The sequence below is a fragment of the Ammospiza caudacuta genome, chromosome 15, assembly GCF_027887145.1.
Source record: "Ammospiza caudacuta isolate bAmmCau1 chromosome 15, bAmmCau1.pri, whole genome shotgun sequence".
Taxonomy (NCBI): domain Eukaryota; kingdom Metazoa; phylum Chordata; class Aves; order Passeriformes; family Passerellidae; genus Ammospiza; species Ammospiza caudacuta.
The window spans coordinates 4909079-4919555 of record NC_080607.1 but is presented as its reverse complement, the minus strand read 5'-3'; the positions used below and the strand labels follow the sequence as shown (position 1 = coordinate 4919555).

The following is a 10477-nucleotide window of genomic DNA, read 5'->3' as shown; positions in this document are numbered from 1 at the left end:
TGCCCCAGGCACGGAGCTGGCTCCCACTGGCTCAGAAGGCTGTGACCTGCTCTGCCTGACTTGGGGACATCCTCCCGTGTCCCTGTGCTGCTTGGATGAACTCTGCAGGGGCATTGCCTCCCCTGGGGAGCCACAGAGCTTCCTGACCCTTGGCTGGAAGCAGGGATGCTGTCTGCAGCCCCTCTGAAGGACAGGCTGTGGGCTCAGAAGCCAGCAGAATGCAGGAGTAGAGTTGGAAACGCTGCTGGATGCTATGCCAGGGTGGAGACAAGCCAGGGAAAGCACAGAACCTTTGCCATGCTCGTGAGCTGGACAGGGAGGCCACAGAAGGTTTGCCTTTTTAATAAAAAATATAAGAAAAGAGGGGGGGAAACACACACACAAAAAATAAAAATTAAAAAAAAAAAAAAGGAAGGAAAAAAAAAAAAAGAAGATAAGAACACCACAAAAACCCCAGTCGGGAGTCAGGCAGCCTGAGCTGCCACCCCGTGGCTGGTCCCAGAGTTTTCCCAGCCCCAGCAGGGCCCAGGTGTTCGCAGGAGCCCCGCAGGATCAGGGGGTGGCTGCAGTCCCTCACTGAGCTCTGCATTCCCTGGGCAGGTGTCCCGCCAGCCCTGCGGGGGGAGCTGCTGGAGGGGGCTGCAGGCACACGGCAGCTCCTGCAGCTTTGCAACCCCTGCAGCCCTTCCTGCCTTCCCTGCCTGTGCCCAGGGCTGCCCATGTCATCCTTTGTCCCTGCTTCCATGTACCTGCCACACACATCCCTTACCAGGGCCTGTTTGTGCCCTCTGGCACCTCTCCTGTCTCCCTCTGGCTCTTTCAAGCCCAAATTCAAATTGCTTCTCTCTCTCTCAGCATCAGGCAATGGAAATGGAGTAAAACAAGCCGGTTTTTTAAAGAGTGTGAATTTTAGGTCAGTTCCCTCACCCAGGTGTCATCATCACCAAGCAGGCATTTCCATCCCTGTGAAGTGGGGACAGGGATAGGGACAGGGACAGATTCCACTCTCCCCAAGCACCTGAGGTGTGTCTGGAGAGCAGGGCTGGAGCCAGGACACGTCTGGCCTGGCCCTGCCGTGGGGGTCAGAGACAAAGGAGCTGCCAAAGACACAGCCATGACCCCCCACTGGCCCCTCCCTGGCCATGCTGCCATGCTGCCCTGGTTTGGAGCAGCCCTGGCTTCTGGCAAATGCTCAAGGGGCTGGAGGTGATCAGGGCCTGATGGCCTTGCAGGAGCAGGGCAAGATACTTCTCCACAAGCCCATTAGAATATTGCATAATCTGTATTTAAATTGCACTCCCCAGCTGGAAGTGATCAGAGCTCTGGGACAAGGACCCCACACAGGGTCAGCCTGCACCCATGGCCTCCAGGTCCTGCTGGCAGCAAAGCAGCTGCTGCTGGAGCCTTTGGAGCTGCAGGCAGGCTCTGGAGATGCTCAGCACATCGAGTTTGCAGGCGGTGGGACAACAAGAAATGCAGCACCTCGAGCATGGGGCTTGTTACTGGGAGAAAGGAGCAGCAGGGCTCATGGCGTGCCTGTGCCAGGGGGATGGGCACAGCAGGGGAGGGAGGAATGGCTCCACACAGGGCTCAGTGAGGATCCCCACAGGATCCAGGGCTTCCAGCAGTGCCCACATGGCCCCAGCAGCACCACTCAGCTGCCAGGGACAGCTGGAATATGGAATATTGTCACTGAGGCCCCTCTCTACCCACACAATCCATGCTGAGGAGGTTACAGAGAGAGAGCCAAGCACACCCTGCCCACAGCATGCAGGAGTAATTCCTGTGTGCTTCCCCAGGAGTGCAACTGGCCTGATTGCCACTGCTCTTGCAAGGCAAGGACACGAAAAAGAGACAAATCTGTACAGCTGCACCGGTGATAACTCTCCCCACAGCCCCCACATGTTCAGCTGCTCTGAGGTCAGCTGAATAACCAGGTAAGGAGCTGCATGACCCTGTGCACCCTACAGATACACCCAAGCCCTGTGGAGCCCCACAGCCTGGCTGAGCACCGGGATCCCCATGGCGGCCTGTTTGAGGGCTCGGTGACCCTGCAGGGCTGCCAAGGGCTGCGCCCGTCCCAGCCAGGCCAAGACTTGACTTGGATTTCCCTTCCCTCCCCTCCCGGCCCCTCTCGGCCGCCGTAGGGGCAGCCCCGCCCGTGTCACGTGCGGCGGGGCCGCGCGGCGATTGGCGGCGCGCGCGAACCGGGCCGGTTCCGGGCCGGGCGGGCGGATCCCGGCGCAGGATCCCGGCGGATCCCGGCGGAGCGGCATGAGCGGCGGGCGGCGCCGGGACGAGCCGCCGCACCCGCAGCACCACGCGGTGGCCAACGGCGGCGCGGCCGGGCGCGGCTCCGTGTGGGGCAAAGCGCTGCGCAGCGACTCCGCCTGGCACGACAAGGTGGGACCGGGGCGGCGGGACCGGAGGGGGCCCTGAGGGGGGGGCGGGACCCGCCCGGCGCGGCGGCTCCGTCCCGCGGGGTGCCGGAGGAGCCGCCGTTCCCGAGCACGGTTGAAGCCCGTGCGGGGACCGGCGGGCTGAGGCGGTGCCGGGGCCGGGGCCGGGGCCGTGCCCGCAGCCCGGGGGCGGCTGTGCGGTGAGTGCTCGCGGAGCGCAGCCGTGTTCGCCGATCCCCCGTGCCGGCACATGGCTCTCTGCTCTTTGGGCGTGGAGCCAAGGGAAACACGGTGTTGAGACACCTCAGTTACTTTCGGGTTGTGGTTTAACCCTCTGCTCGGATACAATGAAAATGTCCCTTGTGTGGCTCAAGGGCAGCAGCCGGAGCTTTCCGGAGTTTCCCCGTGCCCGTGTGCCCCTGCGGTGCCTGTCCCGTGCCCGGAGCCGCCGCTGCAGCCCCGCCGTGCCCGGGCACACAGCGCGGGTTCGGCCTCTGCTCCCCGCTGCTGCCTTTGCTTTCGGCCTGGGGAAGGGGCTCGCTGTTTCCCTGGGGCTCAGACAGCAATCTGAGTCGCTTTTTCCTTACCTGGGGCTCGTGTGTCCCTGCCCCCTCGCCTCTGGCACATGGAGCTGGAATTTCAGAGTCAGCAGGGGAGCAGGGACGGCTGTGCCAATGTTTTGATTCAGTAGGAGGCGAACTGAAGGCTGAGCTGCCTGTCCAGTGCAGTGACCAGAAGAGATGTCTGTGTCTTACATGGATTCCTTTCTTCTATGAGGAGCTGAACAGCTGGCACATGCCACAGGCTTTGGGGGATCACAGAGGCTTTGGTGTTTGGGGGGATGCTGGGACAATCCCAGTTCTGGGGAGGCTGTAAAAAGAGATGTGAGCTGAAGTGACGCTTATTAAAGTGTGAGCCGTGCTGCTAGGCTACAGTAGCTACAGGAGTGTGGCCCTTGGACAGAGGGATGAGCAGAGCCCTGCTGCTCAGGAAGCACAGAGCTCTCATGGCACCAGTGAGGTACAGCTGTGCTTTGGAGGTGCCCTGAGCCCCAAAAGCTCTTGGGTGCAGGAGGGACTGGGCCAATGTGAGTAGAGCACTCTCCAAGCATAAACAGTTCTTTAAACTTTTATTCCAGAGGATTATTATTGCTCCTTTAGTAAATAAGGGGACTAGAGACTTGTTGGCCTCTGCAGTTGGCCCATTGGAGGACAGAGCTGTGTGTTTAATGTGGAAGCAGAGGAGTCCAGGGTGCACAATGCCTCAGGCTGCTTTATCTGTTCTGAGTGCAATATTTTATACTCTGAGTGGGGAACTAAGTGTTCTGTATGCTGAATTTTCACCTGTTAATTGTGTGGTGCTTTAAAAAAAAGAAATGGAATAAATGCCAACATTTTTCTTGTGCTTTGTCTCCTCAGGACGAGTTTTTAGATGTGATCTACTGGTTCCGGCAGATCATCGCGGTTATTCTGGGAATCATCTGGGGAGTGGTTCCACTGAAGGGATTCGTGGGAATAGCAGTGTGAGGTTCATTTCCTTTTCTGTCTGGTGTGTGTTTGCACGTTTGGGCTGGCCTGGGAGCCCGTTTGAGGCTGTGCTGTGAGCAGTGGGCTGGCTAAAGGCAGGCTCTGCCTGCTCTGGGTCTCACAGCCAGCCTGTGGTTAGCATGAAATTCACCCAAATCATAACATGGCCAGCAGTCTCTTTCTCCTCAGCCTGATTAATACTTCTAAACATGGTTATTGTTCTGCTATTAAAAGGGACAATGGCAGAAGAAGGGAGCTAGCATTTCAATTGCCTTGGAGTGTGTCCTGCACGTGTGGGAGGGGCTGGCAGCGTGGTGCCTGCTGTGGTCACCCAGGAAGGAGCATCCAGGGGGGAAGGTGTGCATGTCCTGGTCTTTGAGCCCTGCTCAGACAGGAGGTTCTGTCAACAGTCAGGGACAGCTGCTCTGAGAAGATGAAAAGATTTGCTCACAACATGAGAGGCTGGAGGTCCCAAGCAGGCACAGTGGCACCAGCAGAGCTCAGCAGCACTCCTGGCTTCCTGACACAGCCCTTTGAGCCATGGGGTGGGGAAGGCAGTGCCTGAAGGGGGTGTGTGTGCATGGAATCCCTGGGAGCCAGCTCACCTCCCCAGAGGTGTCTGAAGGCTGCAGTGAGTTATGAAGAGAAAATCTGTTTGGGCCTGACACGTGCCTGGAAGTGTTCAAGGGCCAGCAGAGGTGGGGACACAGTCCTGCTCTCTGCACATCTGCTCTGGGAAGATGCTGGATCTGCTCTGGGGAGCCTCTGTTTGCAAATATCTCTGCCTAGCCAAGGTCTCAATGGTCAAGCTCCAGCCACACTGCTTTTCTTAGGCAAAATTCCGTTGTCATCTTGTCCCTCGTCCCAAGTGTTCTGGTTTTGGCAAGAAAGGGGAGGGGTGATGCTGCAGCAGGAACCAGGTTAGCTACAACAAACAGTTCAATCTGAAAGTGCCCCCAGGAACAGTTCATTATTCTTACTTAGTCACCATGAATTGACAAGGCACCTTCAGGCACCTGAGCCCATTCCTGTGCTAAATGAAATCAGGAAGGATTTGGTTACAGTGGAAAACTAAAAGTTTCTGGAAGTGTGTGTGTGGTTTCTCTGTGCTGTGCAGTGACACAGCTGCTCCAGCCTGCTGCTGGTCACCCACTTTGTGTGTGTGTGTGGTCATCCCACCCTTCCCACACAGCCTTCCTTGCAGGGCACGGACCTGTCCCAGCCCCAGGCAAACAGAAGGTTGTGTTTGTTCTCTCTGCTCAGCACAGACTGGAGAGCACTGAGGTGTCTCAGACTGAATCCTAGTGCTGGAGCCTGAATCTCTGTGGCCCTTGTTTCTTCCCTGTTTGGTGCTGGCATGCTCACAGAGATCATGGAGGTGAGAGTTTTCCCTCTCAGCTGCCTGAGAATCAAGAAGCACACTCAGGTTCTCTCTGGAGGCAGAGCTGCTGCCAATCTGCAGGACAGGAGAACCTGCAGGTTTGCACATCTGAGGATACTTCCAGCTTTTGACTTCTGCCTCTTGAGCCCTTCTAGGAGTAGGTTGTGCCTTGTCAAGTGAACTTCATCCCAACCTGGCAAGCTCACCTGGAGGGGCTCTTTGGAGGCAGTGTCTGAGCTGCCTGGGAAGCATTGCAGGAAAAGAATTCCTCTTTGCTTCCTCTCTGTTGTGGATGGAAGGTATTTCACTGTATGGCATGTGGGATCCCCACAGCCTGTAGCACTGCAATGATGGTTCCTGACCTCTCTCTGCAGATTCTGCCTGATCAATGCTGGTGTTCTGTACCTCTACTTCAGCAGCTTCCAGCAGATAGATGAGGAGGAGTATGGTGGGACATGGGAGCTAACGAAGGAGGGATTCATGACATCTTTTGCACTGTTTCTGGTAATGCCTCTTGCTGTCTTTAAGATGATTTGTGAATTGTGTTGGTGCACTTTCTGAAGAGCTGGGAGGAGAGCAGGGGAAGTGGTGAGAGAAGGCAGATGTGTTAGCACCAAGTGCCAGTGGTTGGGATTGCTGCCTGTGAAACACAGTGCTGACACCTGGGGTTTCTCTGTAGTAAAGGATGCATCAACCACTCCCTCCTCTGTCCCAGATTCCCTGGTGGAGTTCCTTCCATTCCATCTCGAACTAGTTACACCTGGACTGGTGCTTTGGGTGTCTTTGTTTTTCCTTTGCTCCCCTCCCCCAGGTATCTGATCACAGCCCTTGATTAGCTGGTGCCTCTAAATCCCTGGAGGGGCTGTGGTGGGATTTTCATGTGGGGAGGCTGGCAGACAAGTTGGATGCCACCATTTGGGGCAAGTGGTGATCCTAGGATCTCCCCAAGATCACCTCAAGCTGGAATTCAGTCCCCTGTTGAGAGCAGGGCCTGAGGCTTGTTTGCTGTGTCTGACACCTCTCCAGAGGCATCCAAATAACTTTCCCTTCCTTTCCTCCCCACAGGTGGTCTGGATAATCTTCTATACTGCCATCCACTATGATTGACACAGTCTGCAGCATTTGCCTGGTAAATCAGTTGTCAATAAATAAGAGAAGGTGTCAATAAATAAGAGAAGGTTTTAATAAATCCTAGTCTTTAGTGGACTGGTGGCAAAGTGGGGAAGTCAAACCAGCTCTTCTCTGTACCAGTGGTCTGGGTAGCCTGGAGGAGCCCCAACTCTTCTGCTGGAGAAGCCTTTGTCTGTTTTATATACCCGTGAATTATTGGAACTATTAAAAAGCCATTGGAATTTTTGGAAGTGGTTCAAGACTGTTCAAATTTGGAACTTTCTGTGACTCTAGCCAGTAACTCTTATCAAACTCTTGTGCCGAAGGTTGAATCTGTTAATTTAATGTATGTATGCCCTTCTGTTTGAAATCTGTCATTAAACTCTGACTTGTCTTCCATGGTTGTCCTTTAGACAAACAGTGTTTCAAAAGCAGTTGTAGGTACGTGGGCAGAAGGCGCAGCAGCACCCAGGACATGAGCTGGTGGCTGTCCTTAGCATGTTTTTGTAGTAACCAGATCTGACTTGATTAAACAGACTGTGTTGTTACCATTTCTAATTTTTTTTTTGTTTTATTTTACTTGCAAATCGGTTGTCGATCTGAATTTTTAAATGCTTTTTGCTGAAGACGAATTTTTAAGTGATTTTGCTAGGAAGAACTGATTCATTTGGTGAACCAAGATGTATTCAGGAGGCTCAGAAGCTCCACTGCACTCTGCCAGCCTGACTACCAAGTTGCCATCACATACCTCAGAGCTTCGTAGTCTCGAAGGAGTCATTCTGGAGATACCCTGTTAAATGTTAGTGTTTCAATTTGGTTTTCAGCTTTTGAATTCAACTGCTCTTTGTTCATAAATGCAGGGCACTAAAACACAATCGAGGCAGCTATTATCTTAAATGCAGAAGTACCAACTTGCAAACTGGGCAGAGTATGCAACCTGTGGTTTGGGAGGTGCTTGATCACTTCATAGCTCAGTCCCTCCCTAGTCACGCCCTTTTTGTGCATCAGTGGGGAGTCTCTGCTTTAAGGTATTTTTTAAGAATGTGTCTTTCAGAAATAGGTCTTGGGAAACACGCACAGTCCTTGTTCTTGTCACAGGACCTTGTAGTCTTGTTGCCATGTGGTTCTTGCTTCTCTAAACAGCTCAGGCACCCAAAAAGAGTCCTGACCTAACGCTGCCTTATAGTGAGGGGTTGGTAGTTTAGTGTGCTCTTGCTGCAAGCCTGCATTGCCTCCTCTCTGGTGGAAGTGCCACAGCCTGGCTCTCACTGGGAGTGCAAAGGCAGGGATCTCAATCTCCAAGTGCTGAGCCTGGGCGAGCCTCCATTCTTACCAGGGAAAATCTGTCTGTTCTTGGGGAAAAAACAGCCCTGGTTATTTTAGGTCCTTCGGATGCCAAGGGAAGAGTGCAATAGCAGACAGCTTCTGCTACTTGTGAGTGGCCAATTTAAGTAAATTATCTCAAAAAAACTTCTTTATTTTCTCCTCCCTATCCCCAGACTTGCCCAAACTTTTAGTCTGCTACTTTCTCTTCCTCTCCTATCAGCTGAAATCATTAACTTTCTATGAGAATTACATAATCTGCTAGTGCTAGGTCACCCTTTCCTGCTGGCATCTGTCTGCATCTTAGCTGCTTACAGCCATCAGTAAAACCATTGTATACTTGAAATGCTCCAATAAATGTTGCCTGAATAATCCACTGTGCAGCTTCTGTGTCCTCTGGTCTTTGATGTTTTGTAAAATGGTGGGAGTGTGGGATTCCTTTTAGGGTTTGATTTTTTGGTAAAGTTTTTGAGATTCTTAGATCTCTTGTGCTGCACTTTGAGAAGAGGCCAGAAGCATTTGCAGTGGCAGCTAATGCTTAGATCCATCCTTCAGCTAAGCAGGCTGAGCCATGTTGCCCGTTCAAGCTGTTCTTTTAGTGACTGTCCCTGCCCTGTGACACTGAGCCAGTGCTCCCTCCAGAGTGCTCAGGTGTGCTCTGGAGCAGGACCTGGAGCACTGCTGCAGTGTGCAGAGAGAGTGCAGAGCTGCTTCCCTGACCCTCTGCTCTAGTCCTTGCTTGCTGTGCTCCCCCCAGCTCAGCTCCTTGGACAGCTCAGTGCAGTTCCAGGGGCTGGAAGCTGAACCTGAGCCAAGGAGGATCATGACCATGAACAGACATTGGCCTCTGGTATCTCTAAGCCTCCTTGTAAAGAATTTACTGATTGCTGTTGCCCAGCTGCAGGCTTTTCTCTCTTCAGGTTCCTGTTTTAAGGGGTGCTTCAGGGGCTAGGAGCTGGTATCCCCTATGCTGGTCAGCAGGAGAACTAAATCTTTGGTGCCTGCTCATGAAGGAGGGAGTTCATTTTATGCTCAAGGCAATGTGGCAGCCAGCAGAAGGGAGCTGAGCATCTTGCAAACGATGAGAACTGTAAATACAGGGAGCACTTGCAGAGATTTGAGAGGCTGACACAGGAATGGTGTAGCAGAGAGCACGGTTTGGTGCTGGGAGGACAGGAGAGCCTCGGCTGATAGGAGCAGGGAATGCTGTGGGAGAGCAGGGCCTGGGCAGCACCCTTGCCCTCATTTCTGCACTGGCACAATGAGTTTACTCTGCACTCCTTGGTGTGAAAGAGCCAGTGGCTGGTGGGGCTCAGTGCTATCACAGAGCCTCAGCTCGGGGAGAACAATGTCCTTCCTGCTCTGCAGAGCTGGGCTGTGGGAGCCCCAGCTGCTGGGACACACTTCCAGCAGCAGCTATACCCTCATGGAGCTGACACAGAGGCTGCACTGCCCACAGTGCAGCTCCCTGCCAAGCTGCAGACCTGCAGAACATCACCTTGGCTTTCAGCAAAGAGCACCAGTCCCTGGCAGGAGAGAGAGATCCCCTGGCCTAACCTTGTTGAGAGGTGAACAGCAAGTGTTCTGTGTGGTGGAACTGGTAAAGGAGTTTCTGGTGTCCTTGGCCTCCAGGCACATAATGTGCTGAAATTAATGCAAGTTACTGTGGGTGTTAAAGGGAGAAAACCGGGGTGGGTGCCAAGGGGTGTTGGAGGGTGGCTGTGCCCCAGGCATCCCTAGTCCTGCCAATCCCAGCTGTCAGAGCCCAGCTAGACCTGCACTGAGCAGTGCCTGTTGGGGTGGCAGCACCCCCCCAAGCAGCCTCTGTCCTCTTCATGGGGTGTCACCATCTCTGCAGCTCCCCAGGTCAATTTCCAAGCTTGCAAAGATTGCTCACAGCTGTTGGCTTTCCCCTGCCCACAGGTGTCACAAAGCTTGTAACACTGAGACTATATTCAAATAAACTTCTTTTATAAACCAATTTAACTAGATAAACCAATTAAACCGTGCTGTGAAGTAGAATTGGAACCACCTGACTGAAGGAATTCTCAAGATTTCAGAAGGGTCCCCTGGAATGGCCAATCCCTATGCAATGAGCTGAGGGCTCTCAGCCTCGAGGAGCTTCGTGCTGACCCTTAGGGAGAGTCCCCAACTGCTGACCCACAGCTCTGAGGAGCAACTCCACTGTCCCCCAGCGTGGCTCCTTCCAGAGCCTGTGGGATCTGACCTGTGGTAGGACAGAGCCACATTAACCTTCCCTGACTGGGGCTCTGACCTTCTGCCCCACCACAGCCCCAGGGCCTGGTCAGGCTGGAGCCAGCCGTGACACAAGGGGTGGCAGAGGGGCTGAGGTGGCTGCTCCTGCCACAGCCAATTGCTTTGGGCTTGTCTTAAACACCAGAGAGGGAGAGGCTGGGCTGGTGGGTTGATCCTCTGCCAGGCAGTGGGTGGAAGAGGATGCAGTATGGACATAGCTCCTGGCCTTGTTGAAGATGTAGTGGTAGGGAAGAAACCCCTCCAGCTGCTGGGGATGGGGAGACTGGACAGATGCCTGAAAATGGAGCAGACTGAGACTGGTTTGCAAAAGCCAAACTATCCTACTCCTGTCCCTATTCCTATTAATTTATTTACTATATCTGGCAATGGCCATGATGCCCTCAGGCTGTTGGAGGCACAACCAAAACCTTGCCAGTGCCTCAGCAAAGGAAGATTTACAAATCCCTGCATTGAGAAGCATC

At 53.7% G+C, this 10477-nt stretch overlaps 1 protein-coding gene across 1 annotated transcript; it reads left to right on the top strand.

Moving 5' to 3' along the window:
• Positions 1-2191: 2191 nt before the first annotated feature.
• Positions 2192-8113, top strand: RAB5IF (RAB5 interacting factor). The gene is made up of 4 exons (XM_058814633.1): positions 2192-2403; positions 3818-3921; positions 5681-5810; positions 6372-8113. The coding sequence occupies exons 1-4, from the start codon at positions 2275-2277 to the stop codon at positions 6411-6413; spliced, it is 405 nt and encodes a 134-aa protein (XP_058670616.1). The 5' UTR covers positions 2192-2274; the 3' UTR covers positions 6414-8113.
• The last annotated feature ends 2364 nt before the right edge of the window (positions 8114-10477 follow it).

Coding starts and splice junctions, on each gene's coding strand:
- RAB5IF (XM_058814633.1), top strand. CDS start 2,275: ATGAGCGGCGGGCGGCGCCGGGACGAGCCGCCGCACCCGCAGCACCAC. Junction 3,922..5,680: donor GGATTCGTGGGAATAGCAGT/GTGAGGTTCATT, acceptor CTCTCTCTGCAG/ATTCTGCCTGATCAATGCTG. Junction 5,811..6,371: donor CATCTTTTGCACTGTTTCTG/GTAATGCCTCTT, acceptor TCCTCCCCACAG/GTGGTCTGGATAATCTTCTA.